This window comes from Pan paniscus, chromosome 16 (genome assembly GCF_029289425.2).
Source record: "Pan paniscus chromosome 16, NHGRI_mPanPan1-v2.0_pri, whole genome shotgun sequence".
In the NCBI taxonomy this organism is placed as follows: Eukaryota; Metazoa; Chordata; class Mammalia; order Primates; family Hominidae; genus Pan; species Pan paniscus.
The window spans coordinates 49,629,601-49,649,585 of NC_073265.2; the positions used below are offsets into that span (position 1 = coordinate 49,629,601).

Sequence of the window (19,985 nt, forward strand, 5' to 3'; positions counted from 1 at the left end):
CTCTTGTTAGCAAAAGGTCCATACAGCATTCTACACAAATGTTATTAAATGACTACCGAGTATCTTTGAATATTTTGAGAGGCAGTTGTTCAATCTCAAGGATGATAGAAATATAGTCTAAAAATAACACACATTGGGAGAAATGTTATATCCTGATATTGTAGAATTGCAAGACAGGCAGAATAATGTAAGATGTGTTTCCTTCCATCACTGATATACCAGTGGTAACATCTGAGAATTCCAATAGTGTTTTTATGTCTACATTCAAAGGTGACCTTGGCAATTTCCAAAGCCCGGCCCAAACTCTCCACAGACTGTCCACAATTCCTATCACAAGGGCAAATTCTACTGTAACATATGGCAGATACTGCCACCAGTACTGCCAGAAGTCAAAACAGATTTTTTTTTTAAGCATAGTTCAGTTAATGTCACTTCAAGCTTTATGGATTTTGGACGGGTATTCAACTGTGATAGCTAATGGAATAGCTGGCACAGGGTCAAAGCTTCAGCATTTAAAGCACCTTCAATTGGGCCCAATTACATAGATTACAACAGTGACTGACAGCTCAAAAAGGTCTGTTTCAAGTCACTAATACCTAGTAATAGATACCAGTAAAGCCACACGAATCACAACTAAATAGATTCTTGATGAAAATAAGATAAACTGATCTGAAGTGTTGATGGTCAGAAGAAACCTAGGAGAGGCTGACTCATTCCTGCCTCCAAAGGTCCACAGACTCGGTTTTCAGGAGCGCTATTTTTATCAACCAGGATCATGAAATGTTGTCGACATTTTATCATTCTTAATGACGTCTTTTCTGCAGTACAGCCTACTTAGGAAACTCAGACAAGTCCGCTAAAATAAATTGAGCATAGCTTGGGCTAAGCTGAAGAACTAAAGGAAGAAAGAGACTTAACAACAAATCTTACAGCAGCCCTGAGCTATCAAATTCCAGGCTTTGGAGATGCCCAGTGTCCGAAGCAGCCTCACTCTTGTGTTCTCTGGGAAAAGGATGACAACTGAACTGTGACATTAGCTCTGGTGACAGGCTTACAGCTCAGACTGTTCATAATTCAGGAACAGTGGCATCAGAGAAAACACACTCAGACTCAGAATAAAAAATCAAGACCAATGGTTTCCCTCATCTACAGCACAGACTTTACCCAGGTATATCAGCAGAGGGCAGTGTCGGACTGTTCAAATGCTGCAGACCCACACTAAGAAAAGGGTCCAAATGTGTTGCAGTACAACATACATTAATGTGTGTGCATCTATTGCATTTATATAAAACTTGATGTTGGCCAGGCGCGGTGGCTCACGCCTGTAATCCTAGCACTTTGGGAGGCCAAGGTGGGCAGATCACCTGAGGTCGGGAGTTTGAGACCAGCCTGACCAACATGGAGAAATCCCGTCTCTACTAAAAATACAAAATTAGCTGGGCGTAGTGGCGCATGCCTGTAATCCCAGCTACTCGGGATGCTGAGGCAGGAGAATCTCTTGAACCCGGGAGGCAGAGGTTGCAGTGAACTGAGATCGCGCCATTGCACTCCAGCCTGGGCAACAAGAGCAAAATCCATCTCAAAAAACAAAACAAAACAAAACAAAACAAAAAACTTGATATTTTAAGGATGCACAAAGTTCAGGAGGTTTCCAATCTAGAGTTTTTACTTAATTTAACCTAAAATTCCAGGTTCAAAAGAACTTTACAAAAGAAAAACATAAAAGATAACGTGCATTGAGACTTCACAGTTACTTTCTCACAGGTACGATTCATCATCCAGAATTACCCCTTATATGCACTATGATGTTCTGATTCTGCCCGAATTTGAAACAAATGGTACTGACAGAGAGAGTATGGGAGGAAGAAACACCCACGAAAGGATGGGCAGAATTTGCAAGCTTCACTTAACAAAAGCTATGAGTTTTTTTTTTCTTGCCTTAATATCACAACATATCTTTTTAAAGGAGGAAGTGTAATCAAGGAAGTAGTTTTCCCAAATGGTATTCCAATTGCCCAGGTGCTGAGTAGTAGCAGCTGGTAACCGACTTCTCAGCATCATGAAATTTCTTTACAGTCTTAAAACAAGTAATTGAAATATTTTTGGTACAAATCCTGAGACATATAACTTCAGTTCATTTTTAAAAAATGGTTCCAAATGAGAATTCAACAAAACTGAAAATCACCAAATTACACTCAGAAAGCTGTAATTCACAAAATTAATAGCAGATTTGACAGAGATGACATCTCACACGCATTTACCTTCATGGAAGCTTTTAGCTCAGAAGCGTCATACTGAGCAGGTGTCTTCAATAGGCCCAAAATCACCGTCTCCAGGTGGCCAGATAAGGCTGACTTCAGTGCTGATGCAAGTTCCTTCAAGATAACAGGCAATCATAAGGAAAATATTTATTTTACTTTAAAACTAGTGAGTAAAACAAAAGTAAGAGGGATCTTTTTGTGAAGCAGGTTGTGAGTCTTTGACCACTCTGGAGTCTTGGGTCAAACGCCCTCAACTGCATTCCCTTCAACAGATCCACATCTCAGAAACATAAACATCAGGCTTTGCTTCAACGAAATTCCTTAAAATCCAAGTTAATTTTGCCGTCTTCCCCGGTCAATAAAAGGAAACTGGAGTCGTATGTGACTCCTAAGAAAGCTGTGAGAGTGCAGGCACTTTGCAATATGCTTGAAAGCAGTAACACTCCGTGGAAGGCAGGACGCTTTCCGAGATCAAGGCCCCTGCTAAGAAGGAGATGTTTGAGCAGACAGCCTCCTGGCAAGCAGATCTTGTGGCCTCCCGATATACTGTAAAAGACGTGGGGGCAGCCATTCCAGCGGCAGCTCCTCAAAGTCACCAGAAGGAACCAGAGGCCCCAACACAGCTGGAAGTGAGGTCATGAAACTTTCCTATGCAAAACACTTCATCTAATACTGAGAAACTATCTCCTTGTCCACACCAAACTCTGACGGTGTTTAATGGAAGTGATAGGAAACTAACACCCCCGAATCGGCCCCCTTGAATTCCCTGCTGCATGTAATTTCTTAAGGGTTGGATCCACTGTCACCATGAACACAAAAATTTGTCAGACGTCTGGTCAGCACCCATGTATGTAGACAGACACCCCAACTCAATGTGGCTTTTAGCGATGCTTCCTCGAGCTAATCTTCCTACAAATCATGGCTGATGACGGAAGCCTCCTACAGAAATAATGTTCTTCTTTTTGCTTCTTTCTTTTTCTTCTCTCTCTTCTTTCTTTCCTTGCTTTCTAAGAGCACCTGTGGCATCTACAAAGCTTAGCCCCTACAGGTACTTGCAGGCTACGAGAGGTGATTTGCAGCCTGCTTCAGAGACAACCATCCTGAATCATTCGTAGATGTCAAAAGTGTTAGAACTGACATGGATCTTAGAAGCCACCTGGCTTTCACCACCCATTTTCTCCTGCTTCCCAATGTCCCGGGAACACACGGCACTTAGGAGGGGACTGTAAAAGCAATAGCTCCCAATTATAACACCAGTCTCCCAGTTTGGAACTTTGAGGTTAGGTAACTCCAAACTTAGCCTACCCTTGACACTCCCCTCTACCCATTCTCTATTCAAACCTCAAATAGCATTTGGGCACCTACTGACTTCTTCCATTTCTATTCTAAACTCCTTATGGGCGTTCAACTTCCTGTTTCTCACAATGTCCAGCACAGAGCTTTGCATTTAACAAAAACTAAACAAAAACTCCAGAAATGTATGATAAATCAAACATAACCCTTCCCTGTAAGGAGAAGCCTCGCATCTGGCGTCTGCTAGAACATGAAAGAATCGTAAAAGCAGCTGTCTCTCCCAGCTCCTCTCCACTCTGCCAGCCGGGCCTAGGTTCTTCAAGCTCATCACCTGGGCAGCCGCAGCCCGTATCCCTAAAGAACTCTGCAGCACAAATCTTCCTTATTTCACAAATTTTCTTCTTTATTTCACAAACAGCCGATTGTTTCACTTGAAACTATCTCAAGTAGTTTACATATCTTTTATAAAAGATACATAATTCTCCTTGGCCTAAGGCTGAGAGTCAAGAATTAGTAGGATGGTGAGCTGTCCCCAGCACACAGCAAAGCCTGTGAGATCTTGGGACCTCATCATAATTCTGGTAATATCTTCCCTCCTAGAGGGTACGTGGGAGCTTTGTTCTCCATATATCTAATCTAAAACCAAGATCTAGGTTTTGGGTGTCGTGGCTTATGACTGTAATCCCAGCAGTTTGGGAGGCTGAGATGAATCATTTGAGTCCACATGGCAGAAGTTGCAGTAAGCCGAATCACACCACTGCAATCAAGCCTGGGTGACAGAGCAAGACCCTGTCTCAAAAATAAAAAAAGTTTCAGGCTTCTATGTGTGTGTGTACACACCCAAATGTATTCCAAGACCATACTCTGTGACAGCTGAAAGATCAAATTTTTTGCATGCTGTCCAGAGATGAGCCTTCTGCTCCACTGGGAACTTGGCTCTACCAGCTCACAGACCCCTTTGGGAAGCTGGAGAAATAAAACACTCCCCTCTATGCCTCACTACACAAGATTAATACACGTCTAGTGAAAGAAGAATTTTAATGCACTTGAGATGAAAGAAGCCAAATGCTTTCCTATTTATGTCCTTTCCAACCGTTTAGAGTGCGGGGGATGGAAGTGTAGCAAGGCTTGACCTGCAACTCCCAGGACCCTGCTGGTCATGTCAATCCCAAGGGCAAAAATGTCTCTTCTAGAATCCTTCCAGCTCACCTCCACTGTGGCTACGAGTGAAAGCCATAAGTCAAACGGGAGCTGCAGGAAGCCACACTTACTGCACTGTCCAAGAATAAATCAAAAGCTTTTAATAGCAAGACGTTAAAAATAAAGCAGCACGTCCTTAAAAATAAAATTTCCTACAACTGACAAAATAAAGGACGAACACGCACTGGTTGTTTCTTAACCACTAGTGGACAAGCAAAGGGAAAAAGCACACAAAGACCCTTTAAATAGTAGGAGCATGGCATGTTGAAGATAGCTTTGCAGACCAAATGAACTAACAACTAAGCCCACTCGTTGCAAAACGCTTAAGAATTCAAGCGTATATTTTTAAAATGAGAGGAGCTTGTTAGGATCAACACTCAGTAGAGGCTAGTATCCTAAAATTAAATTAGAAACATCTTATCAAGAACCAGCAGAAGTCATAAAGATGAAATGAGTTGCTACATGTACAAAACTGAGCACAGTGCCTGGCCCAAAGTAAGCACTCAATAAATGGTGCCTGTTGTTGTTATTGTTGCTGTTCCCTATTCCTAACTTTCTATTCCCAGAAGCTCTCCCTCCAGGTAGCCTGGGTTGGGGGAGGGTACTGTCCTTACACAGGAGCTCCCAAGCACTCTAAAGCAAGCGTGACCATCTGCGCTCTGCCTCCTCTCAGATCAACGGTGGCATTGGATTCTCACAGAAGCGCGAACCCTACTGTGAACGGCACACGCGAGGGATCTATGTTGTACACTCCTTATGAGAACCTAATGCCTGATGACCTGAGGTGCACGCGCGCGTGCACACATGCACACACACATGTGCAGTGACTCTTACAAGGATTTAAGAAGAAAATCTTAGATATCCAAGAGTCCCAGAAGTCTTTTGCGCATGAGAGCCACAATTCATGAAAAGAAAAAGCAATGTCTGAGGAAACAAAAATTCAACAAGAAATGCCCTCCATCCCTGGAATTGCCTGTACCTTTTTGGTCCTTCTCTGGTAGGCGAAGGCAATATCCTGTCTCTGCGCATTGCTGCGGTTGGTCAAAATGTTGACAATGGTGACCTCATCCACACCTATGGAAATACAAGTTGTTAATCGTTACTCAGTATACTCTAGTATTTTGGGCTTACATAGAAGGTGTCAAGCAGAGTTTTTCAAACTGAAGTTTATATACTGTTTTCCAAACTGAAATACCCAGACACCAAGATTTGTTCTATCTCTTTCGTCAGCAGCCTCTACCCAATGTGTACACTCTCTTTCCTTTTTTCTTGAGAGCCTCAAACCTCAAGCTTAAATGGACCTTTTAAATATTTGTGGTTTAAAAACTATTTTATTCATAAATGGGTTTCTGGAATCAACAGTAGGAGGTGCATATGTGGGGCTTTGGCAGTCAGATGGAACAACAGAGATTTAGTAGGATTTTAAATGAAGGTCCCCAAATTGCCATTTAACTCAGGATTTAGTAGAGAGTAACTGCAAACTGAATTAATAGAGATAATTATTTATACTTATTGCAGGATTATGGCTATATAAGCAGCTAGGTATAATTTCTATAATTATAAAAACTGTCATGACAAATGAGTCAGATTTAATATGGCAGTTGTATTTTAATAGCATAATTGATTAATACAATCATACTTATTGAAGACAAAATTGTTTTGTAAGGAAAACAAACGTTCCACTGCCTTTAATCTTCAATAGGCAATTTTAATAATCAATTTTATAACTTTATTAAAAAGAGTAAGTGTTTTAATCTAAATTAAATCTAAATTGGGAGTTTTGAGGTGCCACCAAAATATTTTAGTACCTATTTTAATTGGAACATGTGTATTTACAAAGATAAGCGATGCCTTCTGGTGTCTGCAAGTTTCCAATTTCATATCAGAAATACTCCTAACATGCCATTTAACTTAAGAAAGCACAGTTTGTAAATTCAGAATGTGAAAAGTCTCTCTCCTGACTGATTATTAACTTTGCTTAATAAAAGAAACAATCTTTGCCATAACTGGATAGGTAACTCTTGGGTGAGAGAGTAGAGTTGCTAAACCTACAAAGTCACTTGCAAACTACAAATGGCTTGGCCTGAAGAAAATCAGAGGAGTCCTGAAGAAACAGAAAGGTCAAAACTGTAACGCTTGAGACAAAGACAAACAGCAGATTGACAGAGGAAGTATTTTGAATTCTCAAGTGTGTTAGATCAAACAGTATAAAGTTAGAATTTCTGGGTATAAAAATAAATAACTTTTTAAAATGTATATGCTCATTTCAAAGCAAGTCCATACCAATATGCTTGCTATCTTAACTGTAGCATCTATAACTTAGCTCTCATTTTTATAGTAGCCAAGGTAAACATAGAAATCCAATTGCTGGATATGAGATTCAGCTTCAAAGATGCTTATTTCAGCATTGTATACAATATTGAAAAGTAAAGTAGGAAAAACACCTGTGTCCAATAAGAGGCTGATTAAATGTTCTTTTTTCCATATAATGGGATACTATGCAGTCATTTAAAATGATGGCGTAGAAGTATTAATTAATGTTGGAAAATATCCACAATATAGGTACTGTTAAGTTAAAAAAAAAAAAAGGTTGCAAAGCAGTATGCTCTGTATACTCTCATTTTTGTAAAATGTGTATGCACGTATAAGAAAATACCTAGAAGTCTCTATATCAAAATTTTAATAGTGATCATGTGAGTGATAGGATTATGTATAATCTTTCTTTTGATTATCTGTACTTTCAAAGTTCACCATAATGACCATAAATGGGTTTTTTTTAATACCCAGTGAGTGGCAGGCAGTCATTGCTCCAGAATCGACTAGTGACTTCACTTCAAGAGAGTCCCTGTATAGCTCTAAATACTTCAGTTAGAAAACACACTATGCATGGTAATTAGGAATTACATCTATATAATTCTCTTCAGTTTCCAAACATCGTAAGACAAGCTATGTTACTTAATCCTCATAACAACCAAGAGGGGATAGCTATTTCTCTTTCTATTTCATAAGTGGAGGCTCTAAAGCTCAGAGGGACTGCAGCCCATCCCTGTATGTGTTATGTGTGTAAACATTTGTCCTACTGGGGTCTCAGCTTCTATATCTGCACAAGAAGGGGGCTTGAACAAAACACTAATGGATATAATTAAGCTTTAACTTATATTTTGTTTCAATTAGGAACCGGCAGAAGAGATTGATTCAAAGACTCTAAAATACCCACAAAGTGGACGTGTGCCTGGGCTGCTGTGCATGCATGCCTACCATGCGTGTTCGCTTGCTCGTTTGCTCCCTTGCTCTGTCTCTCAAAATTCTATGGCTCTAGCTTTGTATTAGGAAAACCACTTGTTTATTAACGTGTTTTGCCTTGTACTTAATTTTATTACCCACAACTGAAAATACTGAAGAACCATCACAAAATACAATTCTATCCTCTAACCTCAATTCTAATACTTCCAGAAGTCAACCTAGGGGTCGCTGGCCTGAAGGCATACCAAGAACAGTGACCCATAAAAAAGTATTCTCTCTTAAAAACAAATGCAAAGTCTGTGTTTGGGTCAGAACGTGGTTCTTGGCCCCACCTGCATTAAAATCACGTGAAGCACTTATTAAAAACACAGTCCCTTAGGCTGCACCTGAGAACTACTAAGGAAGGCTCTCTAGAACTTGGGACCCAGGAAGCAGCACTTCAACAAACTCCCTAGTAATTCTTTATTTGGGAATCACCAACAGAAATGGATACCCATGGTGGGAAATGGAAATGTCTCTAGAAATCTACCTATCTAAAAGACTTCTATGTCACTTCTACCAACTGCTTTTGTGAGGTACAGGATCGACTACAATTTTAGGAAAAGAAGTGCTTACTTTTGTCCAAACAACCCAGGTAAGAAGTAACATCTAAAGAGTTCACTCCACAAGCCGCAATGCAGTCCCGCACTCTTAGCCAACGACACAGCTTTTTGCCCTTCTTTCCATAGCAGCTAAGTGTCCAGCCAGCACAGATAGAATTTAATCCAATTATCGGAGATCCCCATAAAGAGCCTGGGTGGTTAACCTGAATCTTACCTAGGAGGCAGCAACAACCATAGTCTAAAGGAATCAAAATGTATTTTACCTAAATTATTTACCAAGCAAACAGCCAGCTGAGATGCAGTATCTAACATGCTGGGACTTTACAAGTGAACAGCCGTAATGCATTGCACAAGTGCTAATGCCACTAACTACAAGGAAATGAAATGGAGGCTGTTTCTGCAAGCATAAGATTCCCCTCCTAGCGCCCTGCCCAAGAACCTCACCTGCATCAGCTATTTCTCCCATACCACTGTCTGCATGTTTCAAATTGAACTGGAAAGAGGAAAAAATCATGGAGCCAGGATCAACTAACTGCCTAGTCAAAGCCACTTAAGTCATGTCCTATATTGTAATACCAAATACATGCATCTGCAAATGGGATTGAACCATCTTATCTTTAGAACACTGCTGCTTCCTCTTGCCCTGCTATTGTAATTGGTGAGGCCATTTATTCCTGTGAAAAATTGTTCAGTACAGGTTGAGGCTGCAAGGGTCATCCGGTTACTCACCATTTCTACCCAGGATGCAACTGAAGGACTCGGACGGAACCTTGAATACCTATGTCAGCACAATCACCATCAACAATGCACAACCAGTGCCAGGACACCAGAAAAGCTCTAAATTGAATACAGTGCCAGAGGCCCAGGAGATGGGGCTCTGCCTCCCTTGATTTATACTCTCTGACCTCTCGTGTTCCAGTGCTTAAGGAAGCGTTTGCTGGGCGGAAGGGCACAGGGTCTAAAGAAACTGTGTGGGTGGGGCGAGGGCATAAAGAAGAAACAGAAAACCTGAATATCACTTTCTTTTCCATCCTCTTCCTCGTGTGTCTGATATGAGTGATCACAAAGTCATCTAAGCAAAGGCTCTCCCCAAAGAAGAGTGATGTGGATAGGGTGATCCCACAGAATATGGGTGAGAACATGAATTCTGTGATCCAGGCAGATTTTTTACAATTTTTTTTCAAAACTAACAGAAGTTACAGTTTTCCAACATTGGTGAGGAACCAAGACACAAATGTATTTGGCTCCTGATAAGAAACAGCACAAGGAAATCTTTAAGCATTTACTCGTTGAACGAAAATAGCCAACTAATCTAATTAGCTAACTACAACAATATTTTCAACACCTGGATCGTGGGCACCCCCCCCCCCCAGAGGTCAGTCACTGTTCCAAATGCCAGTCAATCCGAAGCAACAGCTTTGCCAAGGGAATGCCACGGGGAGGTGTTGCTGACAGCAAGGTGCCAGTAGAAACCTGGGGGTCCTGGGTCCCATAAATCATTCACCGTATTTTTCAAGCACAGAGAATATTTGCAGTTTAAAATGATGGCTGGATCCAAAACCACAAAATCAGCCTCCTGGAGTTTCCTCCTCCTCTCTGCGGGTGGAAACCCCAAGTCAGCTCAAGCGCCTGGCATTCCATGGAAAATGTGTGTCTTTATTGTCCATGGCAAGGCACCAACAGCCGTTCTGAACAGGATGCTGACTCACATCTGCCGAGACACACTGACTGCACAAAGAAAATGGATTTCATTTGTGTTTGATGAAGGTCTCGGGAGAGTGGGGGTTGACTTGGAAAACAAAGGAAAACTGTCCAGATCCTCTCCTTACCTAGATTATGGGGAAGACCACGACTTGACTAAGATTACTGAGCATACCAGTATCAAAGCTGAGAAGAAATCATCTTTACAAAAAGAAGGTCAGAGGCATGCCACAAAGAGAGGACAATGCCACAGAGCTATGGGTGTGTACACGTGGACGTAGTTCATTTATTATAATAATAGTAACCTTTTGCCGGGTGCGGTAGCTCACGCCTATAATCCCAGCACTTTGGGAGGCCAAGGTGGGCGGACCACGAGGTCAGGAGTTTGAGATCAGCCTCACTAACATGGAGAAACCCCGTCTCTACTAAAAATACAAAATTAGCCAGGCTTGGTGGCACATGCCTGTAATCCCAGCCACTCGGGAGGCTGAGGCTGGAGAATCACTTGAACCTGGGAGACAGAGGTTGAGGTGAGCCAAGATTGAGCCATTGCACTCCAGCCTGGGCAACAAGAGCGAAACTCTATCTCAAAATAATAATAATAATAGTAACCTTTTACTGAGTACCTACTATGTGCGAGGCATTTTTATCAGATGCCCATATTCTATCACGTACTTCTCACCACACCCATCTGAGGTGGGTGCCATTGTCATCCCGGTTGTACTAATGAGGAAACCAATGCTCATAGAAGGCAGAGACTCACTCAAGGTCACACAAGCAAGACACTTGCAGGGCTGAGATTCAAACCAGGACTAAAGACCCTGGCTCACTGCACTGGGCAACTCTGCCTCCTGTGATAGAAAATTATGCAAAACTTGAAAATAAAGCAAGAGGAAGACAGCATATCCTTCAGGTATGTGCTGGAGCACTATCTCACAGGCCCAAAGACTCCTGCTCAAGGGACCTGCTCTTACCTGACGTGCTACTTACTACTGATTTGGGCCTACACTCTGTGGGGTTACATGTTAACTTGTAGATTTTGGTCCAGTAGAAAAGATAACCCCAAAGGTTGTGGCTTCACTGCCCTATAGGACATTAATGGTCTTGTATTCAGCTCAACAATCTTTCCTTTTTTTTTTTTTTTTTTTTTTTTAAACAGGGTCTCACTCTGTTGACCAGGCTGGAGTACAGTGGTACAACCATGGCTCACTGTAGCCTCGACCTCCTGGGCCCAAATGATCCTCCTGCCTCAACCTCCTGAGTAGCTGGAAGCACAGGCACTCACCACCAACACCCAGCTAATTATTAAAAATGTTTTTTAAGATGAGGTCTCCCTCTGTTGCCCAGGCCCTCCCAAAGTGCTGGGATTACAGACAAGAGCCACCACACCCAGCCTGGCCCAACAATCTCATTCCAACATTCTTTTCTCAACACTTACCAACAACCAGTATCTCAAATTCCCTCTGAACCAGCCTTACCTCAATGCATTAAATGTTTAATATATGTTTATCCTATGAGTCAAGTTTGTACCTTTTTAAAATTATACTTTGATACTTTTTCATACCACACTCCACCATCTAGCTCCTACAAAGGATATGGGACAATAACGTGTCAACACGTGTAGAGAACTGGGCTGAAATTTTTACATACAAATGCACTTACATTTGGTAATCTGTAGATAATGATTTGCCACCTGGTAATAATGCATGGCCACTAAAGGGATAACCCAGTTGAGGTTTTTTTCCAGCAGAAAGAGCTAGAAGACTCTCTTCTGAAGAGAGACATGAATAACTCAGCAAAGGGAGGAAGTCCTTCCCAACAAGCCTGTTAGGCCAGCCAGTCATCCATCTACTGAGAGAGGTTTTTAGGGAGAGAAAAGCTCCCCTCTAGCCACAGGACTACCCAAAAGCACCTTCAGCCATGGTGCTGGCTGGCCCGGAACCCCTGCTGTCAAAGTTGCCCCTCTGGGTCATCCAGCACAAGCGAGCACTGTGTCTCCAGAGCGTCTCTCATCAAGACAGGACACCCAGCAGGCTGACAGATGCCAGGGGAGGCCTCTGGATAAGTAGCAGCCACAATATAGTGCTTTGGAAACTCCAGGGGACTCAGACCTGTGAGATCCTGGGGCACATTACTTCCCTTCCTAGGCCTAGGTATCTCACCCCTATAGAACAGAGATAATGATAATACTTATTTTACCAGGATGCAGAAAACACTGGCTGAGTTAACGACTAGAAACACATCTACTGCCTTCATTCAGCTTCTCTGTCACAAGCCTGGCCCCTGCCTGCATTTGAATTTCTGCCTGTGAAATATGGGGCAAAGAAAGATAGAGAACATTTTTGCCATTGGCACACATGGATGAGTAGTCCAGTTACATGACAAACTCTGGCAGCTGCCAAGAGATGGGAGAGAAAGTAGGCATTGCACAGGGTGAAATGAGGCAGGGGAGTTTGGTGCCTCTCCCAAGTCTGGCACAGCTGGGGCACACAGTCTCAACTCGGGGAAAGTGTAGTTTAGCTAAGTGCCTAAGAAGTGGTTTTGGTCCAAAAATCAGATTTCTTCTATTTCCATTCTGCTTTGATCTCACTTCAGCTGAGTTCCTTAGAAAGGATTTAAGGTATCATCGACTTGGTAATCTCACCGGCTGCTTTAATAATCTAGAACCTTGTCTGCCTTCCATGCAGAATTATATTTCTGAAACAAGCTACAAGACCAGCAGGAAAACACAAAGTACACCACTGCTCAAGATTCAAATCAAATCGTCAGTGAAGGAACATGTATAAAATGCAAGCCCTGTATTGTGCTCTGCTACTCTGTCAGCCTCATGGGACAGAAAATTAAAAAATGTGAACAGATGCGAGAGAAACCAACGCAGCCACCCTTAACTCACTTGATAGTGGAGAACTTTCTTGGCGTTGCTGACACCAGATTAGAATCTGGTTACTGCCATTGTCCCTGGGTGAAACTGGTATTTGGATTTCCTCAGGGAAAAGAGCTAACCGTTTTTTAAAAAAAGAAAGAGCTGAAGAGAGGCAGGTGATGAAAGCTGATGCTTACAATTAGAAAGGCACCAGGGACTCCTTTTCCAGTGTTTGATAGCTACGTGGCTCAGGTCTGGCACCTACATAGCTACATAGACAAATATCACTACAAAGAAAATCTGTGCTGGCAGAGTCACAGGGTGGCTGTGACTCAGCACTGGCCTCTTTGTTCCCAGCACTGCTGTAAGATGAGAAGTCAGTCTAAAGTAAACTTGAACACAGAGAGAAAGGCCTCAGCAACTGGGAAGGGTCCGTTCCCTCCCGTTCCCTTCCAGGAGGGTGAGAAGGCCCTAGGCTACATGAGTCACAGAAGAGCTCACACTCAGACCTGCTCTTGTTGGTTTAGCTCCTCACTTGCAGCCCTCTGTTAGAGGAGAGAGGCTACTTTTCCCAGCCAGTCTGCCTCCTGGCACCCTCAAGAGAATATATTTCTAATTGTTCTGCTCAGCCAAATGAATATACCTGGTGTGCAGGCGAAACCAAAAATATCCATCCTGGCTTGTTCTGCAGTGGCATGGGATGTTAGTCTTTTGGCCACAGAAATCTTAAGCAGTTCTATTTTTAAAGTATAAGAAAAAAATAAGTGCAAAACTTCGTGCAGTTATGCTTCTATACTTGCGCTTCTGAGAAAGGGGGAAAAAAATCACCCACTTTTGCATCCCTTCCGGAGAACACAAATACTGCTAAAATCAAAACTGGCAATAATAATAGGGTAATTCATTACCCTCCCCTTCCAGAGAGAGACCAAAGCTGTACCAGTTTATTGGCACTTACACTAACTCTGGGGTTGTGCTGCTGCTAATTACAATCTATTTTCTGGAGTTTAGATTCATCCTTTTCTAATTTAGCTGACTTTCCTTTCTAGTTATTTGGACCCATATGGTAAACCATTCACAGCTGTGTTGTACACGCCACAGTATATATTTAACCCAAGGCCAATCTAAACCAAGAGACTCCTACAGATTAAGTCTCAGCAACCTCTTGTTAATTAAGCAGTATTACTACTTTTGCATGACTTTACTCAGTTTCTAACCAGACATAAATTAAGGTAAGTCGTTGCATAGTCTACCTCAGGACGGAGCATACATAAAACAATCCTGCATTTGGTTTAGGCAGCACAGGCAAAAAATACTGAGATCCCTTCAAACTAGAAACAAAGCAGACTTATTTTGATTTTAGCAGTATTGTGCTTCTCCCCCCTTCTTATAAGCACAATAAACGAGTATGTAGAGTATGATGAGAACACAGACCAAGAAATAGCTGGTTCTGCCTTCTCAGAGAAAGCTTGTTGATGCTGTGCACTGGCCCAGGCTGAGAGGTGAATGGGAACTGTGCGGATGTTTGAGGTGGGGAGGAAGGAGGCTACACGTTCCTCAAAGAACAAAGGCAGAGGCATGCTCTGTAGAGGGCCGTGAACAGAGCCAGAGATGAGGCTAGAAAGATAACTCTGTAAAGGCTGAAGCAGGGAGGTCCCTTAGAAGACAGATGCCATAGGCCAGGCGCAGTGGCTCACACCCGTAATTCCAGCACTTTGGGAGGCTGAGGCAGGCGGATCACCTGAGGTCAGGAGCTCAAGACCAGCCTGACCAACATGGAGAAACCCAATCTGTACTAAAAATGCAAAAAAAATTAGCCGGGCATGGTGGCACATGCCTGTAATCCCAGCTACTCGGGAGGCTGAGGTAGGAGAATCTCTTGAACCCGGGAGGTGGAGGTTGCAGTGAGCCGACATTGTGCATTGCACTCCAGCCTGGGCAACAGAGCAAAACTCTGTCTCAAAAAAAAAAAGAAGAAGAAGAAGACGACAGATGCCATAACAGCTCACAGGAGAGGGGTGACAAGAGTTAGGGGAAGGGGTGAATAAGAGCTGCCTCCCAAGCACTGGAAAGTGAGCCAGGACAGGTATTTTTGGTTTTGTCTGCACACCTGGAGGTATATTCATTCAGATGAGCATAGCAATTAGGAATAGATTCTCTCGAGGGGGCCAGGAGGCAGACTGGCCGGGAAAAGTAGCCTCTCTCCTCTAACAGAGGGCTGCAAGTGAGGAGCTAAACCAACAAGAGCAGGTGTGACTGACAGTTCATCTGTGAGAACAGCCTTCGTGACTCCTGCAGCCATGCCCTGGCCATGGCAGGCAGTGCCCCCAAACAGGTCTCTGACCAGCTCTACCCTCCTCGCCATCATCCCACTCCAGGCCTGCTCCTGTGCACCATCCGTGTACTCGACAGCAGCTGATTAAGCCTCCTCCAAGGTGGCCTGCTCCCAGCTCTTCTTCCTGAGAGCACACAGACCACAGGGAAATCAATGGAACATTACATGGAGTGGGTAACGTCCCGGCACACTCACACACACGTGTGTACACACAGCTACCCCCGTCTAGGAGAGAAAGAGGGCCAGTCATCGTCACATGGTCCTTTGGCTTTTGTTTCTATCAATACTTGAGGTTTATACCGTGTCCTTTGATGTCAAGGAAACACCAACTACTTAGTATTGTCTCTTCCCGATGAAGGGTTAGAGGTGGGAGTGGGGCCAAGGTGTGGTGTAAGCTTCTTAATTACACTTAAGGTAAAAGGCATTCTAAAAAAAGAAGGTAAGATCTTAATTAGCTCATTTTTAAGTGGTTTTAGTTATCCAGTATCTAATAATATCAAGGAGAAGGAGGAAGGAACAAAAGGGTTGTTATCCTTTCCAACTAATGACTTCATTTTTGTTTTTAATTAAGTTTACTGCCGTCCACTATGAAAGTAATACAAGTCATCATAGAAAATTTGCAAAATACAGAAATACAGAATATACTGAAAGCCCAAGAAAGGAAAAGGAGCAATTGCCCACAATTCCATATACAGGCATACCTCAGAGATACTACCGGTTCGGTTCCAGACCATCACAATAAAGCAAATATAGCAATAATGCAAGTCACACAATTTGGTTTCCCAATGCATATAAAAGTGTGATTATATTATATTAAGTGTGTAATAGCATTATGTCTAAAAAACACATATCTAAATTTAAAAAATACTTTTATTTCTAAAAAATGCTGGCACAGAGACAAAGTGAATACCATTGCCACAAATCTTCAATTTGTAAAAACCACAATATCTACAAAGTGCAGTAAAGGAAGGATCATGAAGTGACATACGTCTGTTTCCATTGCTAATGCCTTTTATTTTTTCTTTTTTGATTAAAAGAAATCATAGGCCAGGCCTATGATTTCACACCTGTAATCCCAGCACTTTGGGAGGCCAAGACAGGTGGATCACATGAGGTCAGGAGTTCGAGACGAGCCTGGCCAACATGGTGAAACCCTGGCTCTACTAAAAATACAAAAATTAACCAGGTGTGGTGGTGCATGCCTGTGGTCCCAGCTACTCAAGAGGCTGAAACAGGAGAACTGCTTGAACTCAGGAGGGTTCTGCCAGGAGGCAGAGGTTGCAGTGAGTCAAGATCATGCCACTGCACTCCAGCCTGGGCAACAGAGTGAGACTCCGCCTCAAAAAGAAAAAAAAATGGTTGTGGTTGTGATCACATAGCATATACCATCCCATTTCTATTTCTTAATGCAACTGACACATTTAAGGTGAATGGATGTTAAAATGAGTGTTAGGGAAGTTACTGTGGTGATGACTGCACAACTCTGCAAATACACTACTAAACACACTGAACTGTACACTTTATATAGGCAAATCGTATGGCAGATTAACTGTATCTCAATAAAGATGTTGAAAATTATTGACAAACTTTATTTTTCCTATCTACATTCTGCAGACATTCTATGTAATACAGAGAGTTACACATTATCTATGTAATATAGTTTTACTTATTTACTTAATGATTATAAGGAAGTATACCTCAAGACATACTTCCCAACTAAAAGATTTATCTGGTCTTTCACTACCATAACCAATGCTAATATTAGCACTGAGCTCTTATGAATATCATATTCTTTCTTCGCAATAGTTCCTAAAAGGATTTAGGGTTTTAATAATGCCAACAATCTAGAAATTATTTTAAAGGACCAATGCACTTGCAAAACCTACTTACTCTCTAAAATCACTAAGCATCAAAAATAAATAAGTAGGCTGGGTGCGGTGTCTCATACCTGTAATCCCAGCACTTTGGGAGGCTGAGGTCAGCGGATCACTTGAGGCCAGGAGTTCGAGATCAGCCTGGCCAAGATGGCAAAACCCCGTCTCTACTAAAAATACAAAAATTAGCCAGGCATGGTGGCACATGCCTATAGTCCCAGCTACTTGGGAGGCTGAGGCATGAGAATAGCTTGAACCCAGGAAGCAGAGGTTGCAGTGAGCCGAGATTGTGCCACTGCACTCCAGCCTGGTGACACAGCAAGACTCTGTCTTAAAATATATATATAAATAAGTAAATAAATAAATAGGCCAGGCGCGGTGGCTCACGCCTATAATCCCAGCACTTTGGGAGGCCAAAGCGGGTGGATCACGAGGTCAGGAGTTCAAGACCAGCCTGCCCAAGATGGTGAAACCCCGTCTCTACTAAAAATACAAAAATTAGCCAGGTGTGGTGGCGCACACCTGTAATCCCAGCTACTCGGGAGGCTGAGGCAGAGAACTGCTTGAACCCAGGAGGCAGAGGTTGCAGTGAGCCAAGATCACGCCACTGCACTCCAGCCTGGGTGACACAGTGAAACTCCATCTCAAAAAAATAAATGAATAAAAATAAAATAAATAAAAAGTGGACCTAAGTGAAACTCACTGAACATTAAGTCTGCGGGAAAAAAAAGGAGATGGAGAATCTAAAGCTAGACCACAAATATGAGACTTAACAGAAGTCAGTAAGACCACAGATGAACAATGTTTTTCATACCTGAAAATAATTCAAGGCAATGAAAAAATCCATTCCTCACAGGTGGGTGCTACAACATTATGGTGCCTAAGAACACAGGCCTAGGGGTGGACAGAGGTGTGTTCAAATCCCAGTTTGATCCAAGGCCAAAAGACCTCAGGCATACTAATCCTGACTTGTATCACCCAAGGCCTGGGGATGACAGAACACTACATCAGAGGTTACTTTGAAGTTCATCTAAGATGAATGTTCCTGAAGTGCCTGGTGCAATATCTGCCCACAATGAGCGTTTTATAAATAGTTGCAATGATGATAATGTCAGCTGCTTTTGATCAAACTGGAATGTCGGAATCTAAATCTTAGCCCTCCAGACATTTCTGTCTAAAAACTACAGTATTTTTCTACTAACTCCAAAAGGCCTGAAGGTATTTTTATTACCATGAGAGTTTCAGCTGTGACCAGAGTTCATTTGCGCAATCTTTACATTCCAGTGCACTAAGTGCTTTCTCACGCAGGGACAAAAGAAGTCTTTGTCCCATGCTTGTGAAAAGCACCATCTTTGCTAGATGAGTTAACTGCTAAACTTAGGGCTGCTGCAATGACATGCTCGGAAACCACATGAATCTAGGCACATCCAAATAGTGAAATAGGATGGGTTTTAGGAAAGCAAACCACATGGATGTGTATGTGCATGTGTGTGTGCATGTGCTTGTACGTGTGTGTATTTTAAGGTAACATATTTTGAGTACCATCTATATGCCAGGCATCGTGCTAAATGCTTCATACTTTACAAGAATCCCGTGAGGTGGGAACTTTCATTAGCACCCCTTTATAGGCAAGGAAACTCAATCTTAGCAAAGTTCCGTGTTTTCCCCGAGTCGGGTGGCTAATGAGTGAGTTGTGGAGCCAGCATTTGAACCTGGGCTCACACACGCTCTCATCCACTATGCTCCACTGACTGGAACTGGCTGTAGTGAAATAAGCCCTGCAGATTTTAGTTTAATTTTCTGATTAGTAACTTTTGGCAAGAATGGTCATTTAAATGCACCAAAAAAAAAAAAAGAAAGAAAAAAGATTGGGCTGGGTGGGATGGCTCATACCTGTACTCCCAGCACTTTGGGAGGCCAAGGCGGGCGGATCACCAGAGGTGAGGGAGTTCGAGACCAGGCTGACCAACATGGAGAAACCCTGTCTCTACTAAAAGCAGAAAATTAGCTGGGCATGGTGGTGTGTGCCTGTAATTCCAGCTATTAGGGAGGCTGAGGCAGGAGAATCGCTTGAACCTGGGAGGTGGAGGTTGTAGCGAGCCGAGATGATGTCCTTGCACTCCAGCCTGGGCAACAAGAGTGAAACTCCATCTCAAAAAAAAAAAAAAAAAAAAAAGATTTTTTTTTTAAAGCTCTAATTTGGATGCTTCATTATTCTGCCCTCAGCTGTGCAGACAATCATCTGGGGGGTGGTCCACAGCAACTGCAGAACATAAGGCTTCCCCAAGGCAGATGATGCAAATAAATCCTCACATCTTGTTAGAACCATAGAACGTTAAGTGGATTTTTCTACTCTACTTCCTGTCTCTGGAAACAAGGTCACCAGATTCTACAAGGTTTTAGGAAAGGTGACCATGTAATGTATCCTCCAAAATAAGACAGTTCTGAGAGTGAAAGGTGCACTATTAGTAAATACGCAGGCATAAACCAGGACGTCATCCTAGTTATAGGTTCCCAGGTCACCCTGGTTGAGGTTTCTCAGTCTTTCAACGAACCGTATGTGAACTATATAAGTGTGTCAGTAAGTTAAAACGCTGTACATAGAAGAGAAAAATG

General features: G+C 42.5%; 1 protein-coding gene across 6 annotated transcripts in view; it reads right to left on the bottom strand.

The window, feature by feature from the left end:
- Window positions 1-19,985, bottom strand: part of ANXA2 (annexin A2) — a 49,467-nt gene that overhangs the window by 12,529 nt on the left and 16,953 nt on the right. For all 6 annotated transcript variants that reach the window (XM_063596696.1, XM_003827916.6, XM_063596694.1 and 3 more), the window contains 2 exons: window positions 5,734-5,828; window positions 2,262-2,375 (listed from right to left, as the gene is read on the bottom strand). In XM_063596696.1, coding sequence (XP_063452766.1) covers window positions 2,262-2,375; window positions 5,734-5,828 — 209 coding nt within the window. The remainder of the gene's footprint in view (window positions 1-2,261; window positions 2,376-5,733; window positions 5,829-19,985) is intronic.